Source organism: Thermobia domestica, chromosome 2 (assembly GCF_964235325.1).
Source record: "Thermobia domestica chromosome 2, izTheDome1.hap1.1, whole genome shotgun sequence".
Taxonomy (NCBI): Eukaryota; Metazoa; Arthropoda; class Insecta; order Zygentoma; family Lepismatidae; genus Thermobia; species Thermobia domestica.
The window spans coordinates 286,101,840-286,121,970 of NC_137455.1; the positions used below are offsets into that span (position 1 = coordinate 286,101,840).

The 20,131-nt window shown below is 34.4% G+C and overlaps 1 protein-coding gene across 1 annotated transcript in view; it reads left to right on the forward strand.

Moving 5' to 3' along the window:
- LOC145678539 (uncharacterized) overlaps positions 1-20,131 on the forward strand; it is a gene marked incomplete in the record, with an annotated part of 195,303 nt that overhangs the window by 45,383 nt on the left and 129,789 nt on the right. The window contains 2 exon segments of the mRNA XM_081748801.1: positions 80-214; positions 2,364-2,489. Of these exon segments, the coding sequence (XP_081604927.1) occupies positions 80-214; positions 2,364-2,489 (261 nt within the window).

Sequence of the window (20,131 nt, forward strand, 5' to 3'; positions counted from 1 at the left end):
AAGTGTACAAACATATATACATATTTACATTGTAACTCCCACTGTTTTTATTTTATTTATTTTTTTTTTGTTTACCTAGCGACGACACAACGTCCAGTTTGCAATGAAGACCAGTTCCAGTGTAATTCAGGCCAATGTATTCGAAGAAGTTTCGTTTGTGATGGAGACAGAGATTGTGCAGATGGAAGTGATGAAAATAATAATGAACTGTGTAGTAAGTATGAAATAAAAACGACTAGGACATGAACGTATACAGATGTATTATGCCAATATTTTTTGAAATTATTACAGTAATTTCGATATCAATTTACAGTTTTAAATTTAGCCAACGAAATATATTTGTGGTCTTATGCCAGACTCAAAGCTATAGAATAGTCCTTTAACCATCACTCTAAGGTGTTTAGTCCAAATATTTATGAAGTGCAAGAATATTTTATTTAATAATTAGTAATTTTCAAGGTAATTATACATACTAAAATGAGTATGATTTTATAATAAGTATAGTTACCAGAACTGCGTAAGTATGTGACTCTTAAACTATTAAATATTTTACTTTGTATGCAATAAAATGAGGAACTATTCCATAAAGCAATTAACTGCTATGGTAGTTTGCATGGAACACTAGGCTACACTAAATTGCTATTATCGAAGTGGAAACTTGATTTGATTTAAAATGTAACTAATAATGAAACATGTTTCTCAAGTAAAATCAAAATGCAGTTTTTACTATAATATGTGCGTTTGCTTTAGGATCTTTGTGTTGATAGTATAGTTTATGACTAACTGATTTGAAACATTTACTTCAAATTGTTCTAAATATCATCACACCTGTATTACAAGATAATACCCTTGATATTTGACGTTGTAAAGATGGCAATTAGATGACACATGAGAAACAAAAAGCACGTAAATACTTAATAATTTCATTCTCAGTGTTCAAGCAGAGAGAATGTTTGAATTTGTTCAATAGTCAATATGCCTGTCTCCTATTATTTTAAGATTATGAGTCCTGAAAGTTTTGGTGGATGCGAAGTGGACACTTCTGTGGTGTATACCTAAGTGTATTGCTTATCACATGAATTAGTACAAGTCAGGTCTTTCCAACATAAGCCTAGAATGAATACTTCGTGTCGAGCTTTCATGTGCAGGTATCTAAACTTAGAGAATTAAAGTCATTTTTATAATTTCTAAAAGGAAATTGCACTAGGGAATTCCGTGGCTAAGTGAAACGACTTTGTATTATCTTTTGTAGTAATCCATTAACCTTTCTGTAGGTGGTATAATGTTCTTCTGTTAACATTTAGTGAAAGATTTGTTTATGATCATTTAAGAAACCGATGGAATTTGGAATTATGGAAGTAGAAAAGTATTGGTATTTCTCTGTATATTTTGTAGCTCATACCTTTACCAGTCAATCCACAGCAAATTTGACCACAACTAACCTTTCAAAGTCTACCCACGTCGGGACTTCATCAACTTAAATTGTTCTAAAAATTGTTGAGGAAAATATATCGTTAATTATGACTACATCTTCACCATACTTTTGACTGAACTTCAGAAATGTTACATCTTGCTGCAACATCATAATCTTTCTTACCGTTGTCATATCAGATGATAACACGCATAAATACGAAAATTTCAATTGATGATTCCTATAATGTGTTAGGCTGAGAGCTGAAACGGATGCTCAACTCTAATCAATCAACAAGGAGGTCATGCTACTTTTTGGCAAACATCGCCATTCTTTGCGTTGATGATCAGTGTACTGACGCTAGCAGCAATTAGTTAACTGTAAATAGTCATGGAACTAATGATTCTTTAATAACTGCAAACATAACTGAAATAGAGATCCGAGATCATATTTATAATATAAAATGTAAGAGTTTAGTGGCATGGTGAATGATCCAAGGAATTACCCTAACAATAGGATGACGTGTCTGACACAAGTTCGAATCATACTCTATGCATATTAATATTCTTTTGATATTATTAATTTTATCGTTTTACTTCAGAATAAAGGGAGAAATGAAGAATATAAACTCAACAGTGAAATCCCTACTTAGATACAATATATTAATATCTGAGAATCTATCCAGTAATTATTCGTAATTAAAAAAGACCCTCCCAAGAATAACTGTCGATCAACACTAGGGTTATTCTGAATATCTACCTTTGTGTTAATCCGCTAATTTCAATATACATCTTGAATAATTGAATTTTGCTGGAACTTTAAAATAACTATACTAAATGACCTAATCACTACTGTAGTGAAGCACACGTAATGCAACACAACACCATAATAATTATAAGTATGAAACAACTGTTTGTTTGGCATGTGATAGTGTGTTTTCTATTCCTTACAGGATCGTTCAATCGTTGTAGTGAAGAACAATTTCAATGCAATAATGGACGATGCATTAATAAGAATTTTATATGCGACACCGATAATGATTGCCAAGATGGGAGTGACGAAGATTCTGAGTTATGTGGTAATAATATCATATTATTTACGTCTTTTCCCTTTTGATTATACATATTTCTTTTAGTTGATATATTTGCAAATATAAAAACTAAAAATTGAAAACTGCTTAGACGTCTCATAATTATGAAGAATTTTAATCGTAACGGTACCCAATTCGCTTTGTTAATCACCGAACATTGTATCCCATTTAATTTGGTGAACATCCCTAGTCCATATGCATTGTGCTTTGACTCCTGTTATATTTAGACATTCCAGTGTCTCACGACAGAACATTTCTGGGGACTTCCTGTTATATCATATAGGTTATTCCCTTTCATTTGTCGTAGTTATATCATATCGGTTGTTCCCTTTCATTTGTTATAATATATTGTATCATAAAGCAGAGAGATAAACTAAAGACATTATTTATTTACGCGACATCTATCTAACTACAAATAACATAAAAAATCCAATACTACTTCCAAAACGTCTTACATACCCTAAGAATATTGTACTGTTTTTCTGCATTCACCTGGGCAGACTCCAACTCTTCCCAGTGAACTGTTATTAAAATTCCGTTCTAGGAGACTAATTGTAACAATGCATAATTCCAAATAAAATAGTTTAATGTATGATCTGTCAGGAAAGTAAATGTACACCTATTTTTCGAGTCTGGAATTCCTGCGCTCCATCCGTGGAGAGTATGAGAATTAAATCAATCAAATGTTTACTGAGGGGCAAAAAGAAAAGCTTAATCTGGATAAGACATTGCAGAGGGGCACAAGCTGTGAATACGAATAGTGCATAGTGTAAATAAAGGACGACACCGAAAGAGAAAGCCAGAAACAGCTGTTAAACTTACAAAAAAAGAGTAAAAATTGTCGAAGTGGGAACATAAAACACAAATACAACAAATACGCCGACAACTAAACGATCACCATGCCATGATCTTGGTGTAGTGGTTAAGGTGCTGGCTTACAAATGCAAAGGTCGCCAGTTCGAATCTTAAGCGAGGACATTTTAAAAATTTTTGTTAATAATACATACAACTCATGAGAGATGGTAAAAGAGGTCGTATTTAGTTTTTCGTAGCAATTATTATTGGTAATGTTTAGTACTGATAATACTTTTTGTCTTTGCCAATTGCTTTTATTCTTTTCTTCATTTCCAAAGAGAAGAATATCCGAACAAATGCCACCAAAATTCCTCATATTTTGAATGTAAACGCCATTTGCAATTAGTGAAGAATAAAAATTGAACATTCCGATGTAGCTGCAAAAAGTAAAAAGAAAAACACGGAAGTGGACCATACTCATGGTTATTAAAAATACAATTTCTACATGCCTTGCACCTCCCGACCACGTTTCTACGTTAGCAAGTAAGAGGTTTGTGTTTAGGTTAGGCTGGTCAATACGTTTTGCAAAGGGGCCCGGTTTAGCTCTGACGCACCACAGGTGCGAGAAGGGAGAAAAACACTTTTTCTCTCTCCCTCTGTGTGTCTATTTATCTATCTATTTGTATATATATATAACGCTATTTGTGAATGCCATAACCACCCTAATTTTCAGCGGATTGAGACGAAACTTGGCACAAACATTAATTGTTGAAATATCTTGATGAGTTCGTTAACCAGAATAATCAGATGAAAATGTTCAAAATGGTGGCCCTTCAAACTCTTAAAAAGTTCCAAGGGAACCAAATTTCGCACATAAATAGGTATTCAGAAAGTTTGAATAAATTTTCCTCTTTTACTGAAATATTTGTGTGCAGAAACTTATTGAAATATTGGACCCGATTAATCGCCTAAAGAAGGTTCACGCCCTTTCGCTACGGTCAGGTTTTTATTTTATTTATTTTTTTTTTTTGCAGGAATGGGGTTATTTTCCTATTGGAACAAGATGATTGTTAGTGATGATATGAAATTACACATTGAAAATGAAGTAACTTGTGTAACGTGTTATTTGAAAGAATAATATAATAAATGTGCATTCCTCTAACACAGAGAACTGTAAATCATGTATTTCGAGTTCGGGAGCCTGAATGGCGAGGAGTGTTATTTGATTTGTTTTTTAGTAACACATTGCATTGCAAATAAATGTAGGCAACATTAGTGGTAAGTAAAATAATAATAATAATAATAATAATAATAATAATAATAATAATAATAAGAATAATAATAATAATAATAATAATAATAATAATAATAATAATAATAGGTGTTGTTTGTGGCAAGGTAATATCTTAATCAATTCTTCTTCAAACGTAATGATTGTAACGCCATATCTCCCTTACAAACAAAATATTAGCAATTTATATCGATAGAACGAGAAACTGTAGAGCGATGGGAGCAACGTTGGACAGTATGCACTCATAGTACTCAGAAAAGTAAGCGATTTCAATGCAAAAGGAACGAAGAGTCATTGTCATGGGTACTCATGGGGCCACGGCAGAGCCCTCTTTAGGCAAAGTGTCAATAACTTATATCGAGAGGTGATACTGGGATGGGACCAACTTTGGACACCGTGGACCCATAAAGCGCATCGAAAAAAATTGAGGGGGGGGGGGCGCCAGCCAGCCTTACTTATTTCCACATAATAATATAAAATTATGTTGTCGAAATACACACACGAGTTAGCTACTAATATTTCTTCTTCTTATTATTATTATTATCGACAGCGTCTTTTCATTACGTGTCCGTGTTTGATATGAAGCCAAAGAGAAGATCCATCATTCGTAGAAAGAATAATAGTAAGTTACTTTAACTGTGAACGACAGCGAAAAATACGAGAAGAGTAGACTACCTGTAGCGTAAAGAGGCAATATTTACTCTCAAATGGATAAAAAATCAAGCCGAGATTGATTCGAACTCGCATGGACGGCGCGAAAAGCCAGTGCTTTGTCCACTTTTTTTTTTAACTGACTCACTGAACGTGTTTCAGTAACTTACTTATTGCTAATTTTACTTGCTTCACTCGTTTAACTTGCTTTTTCTAATAACTTATAACGACAGGGACACGAACACAGAAACATCGAGAACAGTTAAAAATCATAGATGCTCTCCCGCCGGGAATCGAACCAGGAACTCCATACACCAAAAGCGCACGTGCTAGCGACTAGACCAGCGGGAAGGGTACCACTCTCTCCCTGTGTCGTTAGGGATTACGACCACTGTCTTGCCAGCTATCACTTCTGTGGGTTGTATACTATGATCACATGTTTCTTCTCTGCTGGAAGAGTAAAACCTACATTATATGTAATACATGAGGTATTTAGACCTACATGCTCTTCATATAATGTAATAAAAGGGTCATGCTGGGAATAAGAAAAAGAACATTCCTTGGACAAAACGGAAACTATTGGCATCAGAAATATTTATCTACGAGGCATGCGCAGTAGTATATTTCAGAATAGTTACTGTTTTGTTCAGTAAACGAAGAAAGGGGTATAAAAAAGCAAATATGTCGCGTCAACGAGATCGACCAGATTTGACAGGGGCGGAAGCAGATACAACAACTTCGCTCAGTTGATACGAGCCGAGCCGGTTGATATCACTACCCGAGTTGGTCTTCTGCTTGGGCTCAAGAATTCGACCGTGCAGGTCTCAGCCTTAATTTTAAGAACTACAGTATATACTTATATTGGTGATTACGACATTTGAGGCTGTCTCGTAATAATAATAATAATAATAATAAACTCTTGTCTTCTCGTTATCTAGACGAGACGAGATACACTAAAATTGCCCCACGAGATGCACCAAAATTACGAGAGGAGACGCACCCTTGCCGTGAGCAACACTAAAAGTATCCCACATTACTGCCTACATTTCTCATGGCTTTCAGTTTCCCGTCTAATCAGGCCATTATTTCAAAACGAGTTAAAACGAGCTGAACGAGCGAGAGAACCATTATAAAACTCGACTCAACTCGAAACTCGACCTCGAAAACAGCGCCTTGGCTTGGAACTCAACTCAAGAAAAATACCTTTGACTCGACTCGGATTGAACTCGAGTCGAGTCGAATTTTGGCTCGACTCCTGCTCATCCCTATTCGTGTTTGTATTTTGTTTCCACTTCCACAATTTCTACTCTTTTTTTTCTTCGTTTACCTATTGTTTCTGGATTTCTCTGTCGGTGTCGTCCTTTATTAACACCATGCACTATTCTTATTCCCAGCTTGTGACCCGCTTCAATGTCTTATTCAGTTTAGGCTTTTCTCCTTACATTGACTTGACATGTGATTGATTTAATTCTCACTTTCCGCGCACGACCGATGAAAATGTTTTATTATTATTATTATTATTATTATTATTATTATTATTATTATTATTATTATTATTATTATACTATTGAACTTGCACGGCGAAATTACTGTATAATACGATATCATTTCAGTAATTTTATTCCATTGTATGTTATTTACTTTATTAATGGGCACTAAATTGTCTCCAGATCAACGAATAAATTAACTACGGCATGCACTTTGGTGGAAATATCATTACATGGACATGTTTGGAACGAACCAATAATCTTATTGTAATGATATTTCCACCAAAGTGCATGCCGTAGTTAATTTATTCGTTGATCTGGAGACAATTTAGTGCCCATTAATAAACTAAATAACATACAATGGAGTAAAATTACAGAAATGATATCGTATTATACAGTAATTTCGCCGTGCAAGTTCAATAGTATAATAATAATAATAATAATAATAATAATAATAATAATAATAATAATAATAATAATAATAATAATAATAATAATAATAATAACATTTTCATCGATCGTGCGCGGAAAGTGAGAATTAAATCAATCACATGTCAAGTCAATGTAAGGAGAAAAGCCTAAACTGAATAAGACATTGAAGCGGGTCACAAGCTGGGAATAAGAATAGTGCACGGTGTAAATAAAGAACGACACGGAAAGAGAAATCCAGAAACAGCAGATAAAAGGAGAAAAAAGAGTAGACATTGTTGAAGTGGAAACATAAAATACAAACACGAATAGGGATGAGCACAAGTCGAGCCAAAATTCAATTCGACTCGAGTACAATTTGAGTCGAGTCAAAGGTAATTTTCTTGAATTGAGTTCCGAGCCAAGTCGCTGTTTTCGAGGTCCAGTTTCGAGTTGAGTTGAGTTTGATAATGGCTCTCTCGCTCATTCAGCTCGTTTTAACTCGTTTTGAAATATTGGCCTGATCAGACTGGAAAGCAAAAGCCATGAGAAATGTAAGCAGTAATGTGGAATACTTTTAGTGTTGCTCACGACAGAGGTGCGTCTCATCTCGTAATTTTAGTGCATCTCGTGGGGCAATTTTAGTGTATCTCGTCTCGTCTAGATAACGAGAAGACAAGAGTTTATTATTATTATTATTATTACGAGACAGCCTCAAATGTCGTAATCACCAATATAAGTATATACTGTAGTTCTTAAAATCAAGGCTGAGATCTGCACGGTCGAATTCTTGAGCCCAAGCAGAAGACCAACTCGGGTAGTGATATCAACCGGCTCGGCTCGTATCAACTGAGGGAACAGCTCGAGTCGGCTCGGTTGGGATGAGCCGATGACCCGAGCCGGCTTAGTTGGAACAAGCCATCGACTCAGCTCAATTGAGCCGATGGCTCGAGCTTTCTCGGTTGGGATGGGTCACCTACTCGGCTCATGTGAACCGGTTCGAGCCAGCTAAGTTGAAACTAGTTCATCAGCACGTTTCGACTCAGCTCAACTAAGCCGATGGCTGAAATCGGCTCGGTGTGGTGAGCTGTTGGCTCGGCTCACTTCTCGATTCGGTTCGATATTGAATGAGCTGTAAGCCGAGCCGCTCGAGCCGTTGAGGAGCTAAACCCGGTCCCAGCTGTTTTGAATATGTTTGGATGAAGCCTATAACTTTTAACAATTTTTTGCTCGAGCCCGAATACTTGCCCCTTCGGAACTCAAACCCAGAACGTGACCGATGTCCTTGCCTCCTGAAGACTTCCAGACGACCGAGATCGACAGTCAATTAGCTTTTACTATTCAGATACAAGCCGTATATCTTTTAAAGATTATACATGGAGTTGATATAATAATAATAATAATAATAATAATAATAATAATAATAATAATAATAGTTTTAACTTGCCCTGAAATTTAGCAAAACTTACTTAAAAGTAGAGATTTCGGGGAAAGGGTTCCGTACCTTCAAGAGACACCTCTGCAACTACCAACATTTTAAACTAGAACCTTTCATTGAAGTTTCATGTAGAAAGTATGTTTTGAGGAAAATAACTGTAATAAACATAACTGAATATCACGCGACAGTAAGGCATATAATAAACTAATTTTTAGATTATGCAGAGGTAAATATAAAAGCTTTGCTACAAAAATACCTACACAGAGCAAAATTCAATGAGTTCTGAAATACAATGTAACGAAATAGCCTATGAGATTCAGTCTACAGAGCAATTGTTACTTAAAGAACGGACATACACTATTTCGAGAATCGAGACAAGACAGGAAATGTTTACGATACTTTTCGTCTCGTCTCGATTCTCATCTCCAAAGAGAGACGAAAATTTTGATTTAGCCCTGACCCGTCTCGAATGTAAAATGTTAATTCTCATGTTATTTTATTTGTTGTAGAAACGAGAGGAGAAACTCCTCTTTTCGTGAGCAATATCAAACCAAACCGAAATATTCTTTCCAAATGTCACGTTTCTCCTTGTAATGGTATGACCTGAGCGATAATTTAGCTTCTAGCTTTTAATCTTCTACGAGATAATAATAATTATTATTATTACTATTATTATTCCTGAAGATTTGATAGTTCAAGTATTGTAACATCCGAGTATTCAAATATAAATAAAACGTATGTTATCGCTGATCAATCGCCATCAAAAATTCTAAAGTAAGAAAAAAAATTGCAACGTGCATTTGCAGAAGCACCTTGACCACTGAACCGCGATCGCTACGCGGTAAACGATCCGTCTTTAGTCTGGTTACGTTAGGTTTCTTTGTCTCCGCTTGCAAACTTGTATGTTATGTTTTTCGATTCAAAATGTCTTTCGTATTTCTTTTATGAAGTCGGCAAAGTTTACATTAATAACTTGAATTTTTCTTAAACCACTGGTTCACAAGTTCGTTCTTTCTCCACACGAAACTACAAATATGACAGATTGAATTCTCATACTCCCCATTTCATTCAAAGCAGTCGCCATTACCTGGTCAAAGACTTATTTCCGCCACGATTCATATTAACCAAAATAAATTCATTTTTCGGAAGCGGAACTTTCACTTTCCGGATTTCGCAAAATTATGGAATTCAGTTATACTCCGGAATTCAGAAGAATTTCGGAACTCAGGAAGAATCCGGAATTTAGAATATTCCGGAATTGAGAAAAACTCCGACTTTCGAAAAAATCCGGATTTTCCGAATTCCGGAATGTTAACGAAATCAGAAATTTCTAAATTCCGGATTTTTCCGAATTCCGAAATTATTACAAAATTGGAATTTTCCGAATTCCGGAATTTGTCCGGCTTTACTTTCGGGAGTCCGAAAACTAATAATTCCACAACGGGCTATCCCTAGTTTATACACAAACTTTCAGAACACTAAGCTAGTAGCTTTCTACAAACAAACAAGTAATGCAAAGCATGTTGTATCCTGCAATACGTCATGTATTAAAATCCGACACCATCACCCTTTTACTACATTATATGAAGAGCATGTAGGTCTAAATACCTCATGTATTACATATAATGTAGGTTTTACTCTTCCAGCAAAGAAGAAACATGTGATCATAGTATACAACCCACAGAAGTGATAGCTGGCAAGACAGTGGTCGTAATCCCTAACGACACAGGAAGTGAGCGTTGCCATCGCCGCTGGTCTAGAGGCTAGCACGTGAGCCTTGGGTGTATGGAGTCTCGGGTTCGATTCTCGGCGGGAAAGCATCTATCATTTTTAACTGTTCTCGATGTTTCTGTGTTCGTGTCCCTGTCGTTATAAGTTATTAGAAAAAGCAAGTTAAACGAGTGAAGCAAGTAAAATTAGCAATAAGTAAGTTACTGAAACGTGTTCGGTGAGTCAGTTAAAAAAATAGTGGACAAAGCACTGGCTTTTCGCGCCGTCCATGCGAGTTCGAATCAATCTCGGCGTGATATATTATCCATTTGAGAGAAAGTATTGTTTCTTTTCGCTACAGGATGGATTTTCTCTTTGGTTTCATGTCAAACATGCTCACGTAATGAAAAGACGCTGTAGATAATAATAATAATAATAATAATAATAATAATAATAATAATAATAATAATAATAATAATAATAATAATAATAATAATAATATGAAATATTAGTAGCTAACTCGTGTGAGTATTTCGACAATATAATTTTATATTATTATGTGGAAATAAGTAAGGCTGGCTGTCGCCCACCTCCCTAATTTTTTCGATGCGCCTTATGGGTCCACGGTGTCCAACGTTGGTCCCATCCCACTATCACCTCCTGTTTTCTCGATATAAGCTATCGACATTTTGCCTAAAGAGGGCTCTGCCGTGGCCCCATGAGTACCCATGACAATGACTCTTCGTTCCTTTTGCATTGAAATCGCTTACTTTTCTGAGTACTATGAGTGCATACTGTCCAACGTTGCTCCCATCGCTCTACAGTTTCCCGTTCTCTCGATATAAATTGCTAATATTTTGTTTGTAAGGGAGATATAGCGTTACAATCATTACGTTTGAAGAAGAACTGAGGAGAAGAGAAGAGAAGAGTAATTATTATTATTATTATTATTATTATTATTATTATTATTATTATTATTATTATTATTATTATTATTATTATTATTATTGTTGTTGTTGTTGTTGTTGTTGTTGTTGTTGTTTTTTTACTTACCACTAATGTTGCCTACCTTTATTTGCAATGCAATGTGTTACTAAAAAACAAATCAAATAACACTCCTCGCCATTCAGGCTCCCGAACTCGAAATACATGATTTACAGTTCCCTGTGTTAGAGGAATGCACATTTATTATATTATTCTTTCAAATAACACGTTACACAAGTTACTTCACTTTCAATGTGTAATTTCATATCATCACTAACAATCATCTTGTTCCGATAGGAAAATAACCCCCTCCTGCAAAAAAAAAAAAAAAAAACTGACCGTAGCGAAAGGGCGTGAACCTTCTTTAGGCGATTAATCGGGTCCAATATTTCAATAAGTTTCTGCACACAAATATTTCAGTAAAAGAGGAAAATTTATTCAAACTTTCTGAATACCTATTTATGGGCGAAATTTGGTTCCCTTGGAACTTTTTAAGAGTTTGAAGGGCCACCATTTTGAACATTTTCATCTGATTATTCTGGTTATCGAACTCATCAAGATATTTCAACAATTAATGTTTGTGCCAAGTTTCGTCTCAATCCGCTGAAAATTAGGGTGGTTATGGCATTCACAAATAGCGTTATATATATATACAAATAGATAGATAAATAGACACACAGAGGGAGAGAGAAAAAGTGTTTTTCTCCCTTCTCGCACCTGTGGTGCGTCAGAGCTAAACCGGGCCCCTTTGCAAAACGTATTGACGAGCCTAACCTAAACACAAGCCTCTTACTTGCTAACGTAGAAACGTGGTCGGGAGGTGTAAGGCATGTAGAAATTGTATTTTTGGTAACCATGAGTATGGTCGACTTCCGTGTTTTTCCTTTTACTTTTTGCAGCTACTTCGGAACGTTCAATTTTTATTCCTTACTAATTGCAAATGGCGTTTACATTCAAAATATGAGGAATTTTGGTGGCATTTGTTCGGATATTCTTCTCTTTGGAAATGAAGAAAAGAATAAAAGCAATACGCAAAGACAAAAAGTATTATCAGTACTAAACATTACCAATAATAATTGCTACGAAAAACTAAATACGACCTCTTTTACCATCTCTCATGAGTTGTATGTATTATTAACAAAAATTTTTAAAAATGTCCTCTCTTAAGATTCGAACTTACGTCCTTTGCATTTGTAAGCCAGCACCTTAACCACTACACCAAGATCATGGCATAGTGATCATTTAGTTGTCGGCGTATTTGTTGTATTTGTGTTTTATGTTCCCACTTCGACAATTTTTACTCTTTTTTTGTAAGTTTAACAGCTGTTTCTGGCTTTCTCTTTCGGTGTCGTCCTCTATTTACACTATGCACTATTCGTATTCACAGCTTGTGCCCCTCTGCAATGTCTTATTCAGATTAAGCTTTTCTTTTTGCTCCTCAGTAAACATTTGATTGATTTAATTCTCATACTCTCCACGGATGGAGCGCAGGAATGCCAGACTCGAAAAATTGGTGTACATTTACTTTCCTGACAGATCATACTAGAATTAGCATTTGAAAAATGGAATACTTTATGATCATTACGTATCTTTTGGGTACACCAAATTGTTCAACTGTACGATCGCTTCTTGAATAGATTAGTTTTGTAATAGTTTAAAATGATAGTGCAACAAAACACATACATGAAATTTGGCGTGAATATTATGTAATTCAATTATGATTTATTATTTGTGTTCCATAAGTTAATTTTACCTAACCAGAAATTATTTTCTTAAACGGGAAACTCTTTTCACTGGTACGAATATAAAGAACTTAATACATTAGTTTCGTCAAGTGAATAAGAGGCATATATTACTTTGCATTTATTTCATAAAAATTTCAGTAATTTCTTTTCGTAACTCTATTGATATTTCTCACGTTTCCTTGTTCTTTAGGATTTTCAGTGTTTTCGATAACCAAACATTTTTTCAGTTTATGTTGTGAAACGTTGACATTAGATAATTGCTTTGTTTAAAGTTGCAGTTGTCCATCTGGAAAAATAAGATACAAACTCTGTATATATTGAATTAGACAACACGGGTTAATCCAACCGTTAGTGTATGCATAAGACTATAAAATACATTGCTTACAGTCATAAATTAGTCAAACTACAATCATTAAATTATGTTTTTTCCAAGTCTCATATACATTAGCAAAATTAATATAAAATTATGGGTAGATCTTGATATGTGGCATGGTTGTTTAAGCAACCGCCTGCAGTGGAGAACAACATGCTTTCCATTAAGAATCTGTGCTTTTAGATTTCTATAAACACAATTTACACCGGATCCAAGCAACAATGGTTTGGTATATAGTAGGAGTCTTTCATAAATTCGGTGTGGGAATGATATGTTATGCAACCTCTTAATACATCTATATCCAATACATGTTAATTATCTAATTGTTATTTTAACATTTTTCTTTCTGACTTGAGAACTGTATGCCTCTGTAGAGGTAATAATACAACTAACTACTTCATATGTATTTTCTCCATTAAACAATTATTTCTTTGTCTTCAACACAAGAGGCATAAGTTCAATTATAGTGTTGTTGTATTACATAATAAATTTACAATAGTTTTCTTAAACATAGAATTCATGTTACATGTGTTAATTTTGTGTTCGATGCGTATTTGTTATAAGAAGAGCATAATCTCCAGATTTCAGGTGATTTCAATAGTACGTTAGTCCTTGCTTTTTTCAATAGAACAGGCCAGAGTTATCAGCAGGAGTTTTAAGTGTCGGGACATGAAAATTTAGTATTGGTATGAGATTCGTACAATTAAACTCGTTTTGTACTATTTTAAGGAGAAAAATCAGATCTATCACTTTTCGCCTTTGTTCAATTATAGGGATAGAGAAGTTGTCTATTAATGTTAGTTAATTTTCATAGTATGATTATATTCCAGTTCTCTTATATTATAGTATGGGTATATTCCTGTTGGTGTCGGTATTGCTGTTGTGATGGGTTCCAGATCACAGCAGCATATTCTAGTCTTGATCGGACATTGGAACAATACTTTTTTGTTAGTGTGGTAATATTGTTAAATTCCCTCCCAGTTCTAATTATGAACCCTTACATCTTGGGAGATTAATTAACTATGTTCTCTTTGTGGTTGTTAAATGTCAGTTTCGTATCAAATGTAACATCTAAACACCCCTTTATAATATATGAAGGTATTCCAACGGGACCAACAGGAGCTCTGGGCTTTAATATTTTATTAATTTTAAAAGTCTCCCAAATAAATGAAAGTTATATATCCAAACATGAAATTCGTGTATGATGTTATTCTCCTTTATTTTTCATTAAATATAATGTATTCCAATCTTCGCAACCATCATACATAAATATAATTATTTGGACGTGGCTCAACGTTCTATCACAAATTAAATAATTAACTTGTGATAACATCATCACAATCACTTATACCAGGGGAGAACTTAAGTGAGGACCAGATCATGCAATGCACAACTAAGCTTTTCTTTAGAACGTACACTCGAGACTTCTTTTGCTATAGAATTTTCCAAGTGTTAGTGCAGCGAATGAAGATGTTTATAACTTGATCTATACAATTATTGGAACAGAATGTATTATGTTTTATTGTTTTTGACTTCTTATGAAAGTGACACATGTCTTTCTGACATTCCAACTGCACCAACCCAATATTTTCAAGACAAATAGCTTTATGTTCTTCACATAAAATCGATTTATGGTATTGTAATGTTTCATCATTGTATCAAAATTAGTCTTGGTCGAGAAAACGAATTATCGCATATTGAATCTAAAATCTTTCAGTTTCTACGTACCGCGGTTACGGTGGATAGGCTAAAGTAGACGATGATGATGATCCGAGAAAATCCTCCCACACGGTGTTTGTCCACTACAAAGTCTACTTGGCTCGAGCTCTGGTATATTGAATTTTACAGTGCTGAAATATTGAGTGTTCGCATTATTGTAGACGGGATCTTATTTTGTTTTAAAAAAAGTTTTATTTTCAGTTCGCGAAAAGGGACTAAACTCTGTAGAAAATAACTAAAACCATTATTTATTGCGTTAGCACTGAAATATTAAACATTAAATTTTACGATCTCTGACAACATAAAATTACTTTATTTGTCTCATAATGGTAAAAATGTTTAAAAATAGCTCGCTGCTGAAAGGGATACTTTACTGCAACCGTCCTAAATTTAACTTCAAGCATGTAGGAAAGGTGAGTAGGGCGTGGATACTGCTCGAATGGCGGCCTTCTCTACGTGGCGAGATTCGGATCTTTTTAGTAAGAATAATTTTGGGAAAAGCGCGAAGAACTTCAAGCTACGTAATGTTTTCATCTTACGTTTCAATATACAAAATCACATTGGAGAAAATAAATTGTCTTTACATATTTTAATATAGGAGTGACTTTGTTTCTAAAGCTACTAAGAAAATCAATTGTTCAGAAAATTCACAAAATTCACACAATGTCCAAGAACTCTTAAACTAACACTGTAATTCTACAAATATGTTAAATAATTAAATAAAATATTGCTATGTCTTTAAGTGTCAGAAAACTTAATTCTTGTGATCGTTAAGAAAATAACATTGCGCAACAAATTTGTTTTCTACTGTACTTCAAATAGAATTACGTGATTTAAACTAAATGGCAGGTGCTGAACGTATTGGTGGAAACCAAAATGTTCTATCATGTCGCGTTTTCGTTTGGCAGACCAAAAGCTATTATAAGAAATATTCGTATTTACAAATATTTACTATTTAATGTAGGCTAGGAAGACGTATTACTAATATTAAATATTGTTGGTTTACCCTTTAAAAGAATTCCTTTGATCGCTTACGCTTGCAGACATTTTCTGGATCTTTCTCATGATAGATCATTAATATTCATCAAGCAACTTTCAATCAATTTTCCATTGTAACGTTTTTCAAATGTGACATTGTTCTGATTAGAAGGTTCTCCGTGTTCATCACTTACTGTGCCGAGGTTTTGAGGAACAAAGTCAAGATGTAATTGCAAAAATAGTAATTTTAATGAATTGTTGCATCTCATGAGATGAAAACTGAGCACCATCTCACAACTAATACCTTTACAATTTTCAGCCATTATATTTGCAAAGAAACCTGAAATGACAGGAAAGCTAATTTATCAATATCAGTGAGTATAGTTTCAAAGTCTTAATCGATGATGACTGTTTCAATCTGTGAACTGTAGCAACTCTACCACAGTTCGTAGGAAATACAATTCGTATATTACTCGCCAATCTGTAATGGTAAATAATCGATGTGGGAATTGAAGATCCAATATCTCGGGCGGCTTACCGGGAATCCAAAAATGAAATGAAATTAAATCTTTCAGTTTTATGTCCCATGTTTATGCCAGTTATTCTAAAGAACATGGTGATGATGAGAAATGGGCGAAATGGTGAAATGAAGAAAGTGGGAGAAAACGGGAGAATCACGAGAAAACCCACGAGCACGGCGTTTGTCCACCACAAAATCCACATGGCACGAACTGGTACCGAACCAAGGACCCCAAGCACCGGAGGTGAACCTTTGACCACAGACCCACCGCGTTTCTTACGGAGATTCCAAAACAGAATAGAAAATTACTTATTATTTCCTCACCTATAACTTGATACCTGGCAGTATCGAGAAACCAAATCTATTTAACAATCAAATTTCAAATATATGGAAATACAGAAACAAGTTTTCAACACTAAAGGCAATAAATCAATTCTAAAAATTTTATTAAAAATAAGCATATATATAAAAAAAATCTTTCATAGTAAACATAAAATTTATTAGCAATCAGAAAAATACGTTTTATGATCGACTAGTATCTCGTTTCTACAGCTAGTATTCAAATAAAGTAACAAATACTCAGTAAATTATGCTCCTAAATTTGTTTACAAATTTTGAACAACTCCTATATATCGTAATTGCATAAATTCTTATTACTATATTTTACCAAAGTCTGCATTCAACTAAATTATTAAACCTCGAGAAACCCTTAAAAGAAAAAATCGCAAAAAATATTCTTAATTGTTCAAATGGGAATCAAAACTAATCAGTTTATTAAAACATCTCACATGTCTCGTTTAATTGGCTTAAAACTTTATTTAAGCTGGGACAGGAAAGTAACCATATTTCAAGCTGTCTATTATCATCTGCAACCTGAATAGGAGATTAATTCAGTACAAGTACGGAGATTTTGAGAGAATTGATTCATTCGAATATATCTTGGCCAAGAATTTTGGTTATTTCAACAATAACCTCTCAACGAATATTTTGGAGTTTTCAATAAACCTCTCCGCAATGTTCGCTTCAGCATGATAATGGCGGATTCTTATGTGTTTAATCGCCAGACTAAACAACAACAGTTTGAATGTTGTGAAGTGAAAACAAGAGGATTATCTATAGAGAGGGTGTCAGGAAATCCCATTCTACTAAGCACTTCTAGCAAATTCTTGCAAATAATTTGTGTACTCGCTCTCTATTCTTCCAGAAAAGCGAATTGTTATGCGTTGTCAACTCCTATGACCATAAATTTATAACTGTCTTACACAAGCATTGAGCCTATAATATCGATCATGCAGATTCCTTTTAAATAATTAGATATTAGAAGACCCATATTTCTCGTATTATTATCTTTCACCTTCTAAATGAGCATAAATTGAACGTACTACTTTAGTTTTTCACTACGGTATTTTATATGTATCCTTTGTTGATTTTCTGTAAGCGTTTTCACAGTAACCTATCCCCCTTATAACTAACTATCTAACTCTACGACTTATGGAACCCGGAGGTTCAATGTCGCGTTCACAGAAGCTCTCCACCGACTTCTATACTTAGACTGGATCAAGTTTCCACTTTGCATTCCTTTTTTCTGCGAAATCCATCTTACTATTTTCCTACCATCTGCGCTTAGTTCTTCCTAATGGTCGTTTTCCGATTCGTCTTCCAGTCAAGACTTTGAAAGCGTTTCTACTGTTTTCCATCCTATCTACAAGACCTACCCACCTGAGCGCCCTATACTTAATGACCCTGACAATGTTTGGTAAACCGTATAGGTTATTTACCTACTCGTTATGAAGTTTCCGCCATTCCCCATTTCCCTGCTTTATCGGTCCGAATATTCGTATCAAGATCTTGTTCTCAAACACTTTGTCTACGTTCCTCCCTCAGAGTAAGCAACAATGTTTCGCTACCATACAGAACAACAGGCATGATTAATGATTTATATATTTTAAGCTTTTCCATCTATAATGTTTAATAATTCCGGATACTTTATTTGTAAACCACTGATATTCTCCTTTCTTAACGGTAAGTTACAAGTATTTGTTACTTTCAAATTTTTCTTCATTGTAGAGATTCCTACTGGTCAATCAGCTTCAACAAATTGAAAAGGGTCATAACCTCCAGTCAAATAATCGCAACCATGGTTTCCTGATGCTTAATATGTTTCACTGTGAGAGAAAACTAGCATAATGTCTCTAGCAAGGGTCCGTATTTATATAATTGAGAATTATCTAATATCAATGGCAATGCTTTACTGACGGTTAAGACTACGAATTCCCATCTAAGATAGTGCCTAAACTTCTTTGTCGACTTAACGAAGCTAAGAAATTCAATTTCACATATACTTCTGTGTTTATTCGCTTCTGTCAATTTCTTCGAATAGAAAGCAACAGGTAAGAAACGATTTTCACTATCGAATTGCGAGAGACAATCTCCAATAGGATTTGCACTCCCATCGCAATGGATATAGAATTTTTCATTCAAATCTGGAAGGTTTAATATTGCATTATTTATAAACATTCTTTCAATTTATCTAAAGTCTTTGTTACACTCTTATCCACTCAAATTTCTTATGCTTCAAACGTAATTCGCTTATCGGAGACATTAAATCCTGGCTTACTTACAAACTTAGAGTAATAGTTAAATATTCCACATACTTTCATTACACCTGTGCTATTTATAGGAAGAGCTATATTTTTAACGGCTGCAATTCTTGGTGGATCGATTTCAATGGAATCACAATCCACCACAGACCCTAAATACTTGATTTTTTTTAATAAAAAATAAACTTTTGTCAAGCGAAATGGTAATTTCACTTCGCTCATTCTCTACAATACCAAAAGCAAAGTTCTTTTGTGCACCTCCAAATTTTCGGAAGCAACAAGGACATCTGCAAAGTAAACTTCTACACATTGTTCTTTAATACCTCCTAGGACCTTTTCCATGGCGCGAGTTAGTAAACTACTCGTGGTCTTAATTCCCACAGTAACTCTGGTGTATTCACAACACCTTTTCGGGGATACTATAGTAGTGACCCCCCGCGAGTCTTCATTCAGTGACGTTGTAAATAAGCTTTCTTGTGGTAGAAAGTGCTGAGAACTTTCTTCCCTGCAAGGCTTATTAAACATTCCTCCATGTTGGGAGACGGATACACATCATCTATGATCAATGAATTAGCACTACAAAAATTCCCAAAATTACGATCTGTATTATTCTTATTCTTACAAGAAAAGAACTGATAGTTTTTAGAATAATCGAAATCCACCAGAATTCCTTGCGAGATCAATTCCTGGATACATTCATTGAAAAACTTTTCCTTATTTTCTTGGTATTGGAAACGGATTTTTTAATGGTTTCTTTTCTTTTAAGTACTATTTGGCAACAAATATTTACACCTTATGAAATTTTATATTACGTCACGGAATTCCCTTCAAATATCCTGAAGGTCTTTTTTAATATATTTATTTAAAATATTCGATTTCTCCCTGCTTTCTAACTTTTCATAATTTGAGTTTAATTACCTTGATTTATCTT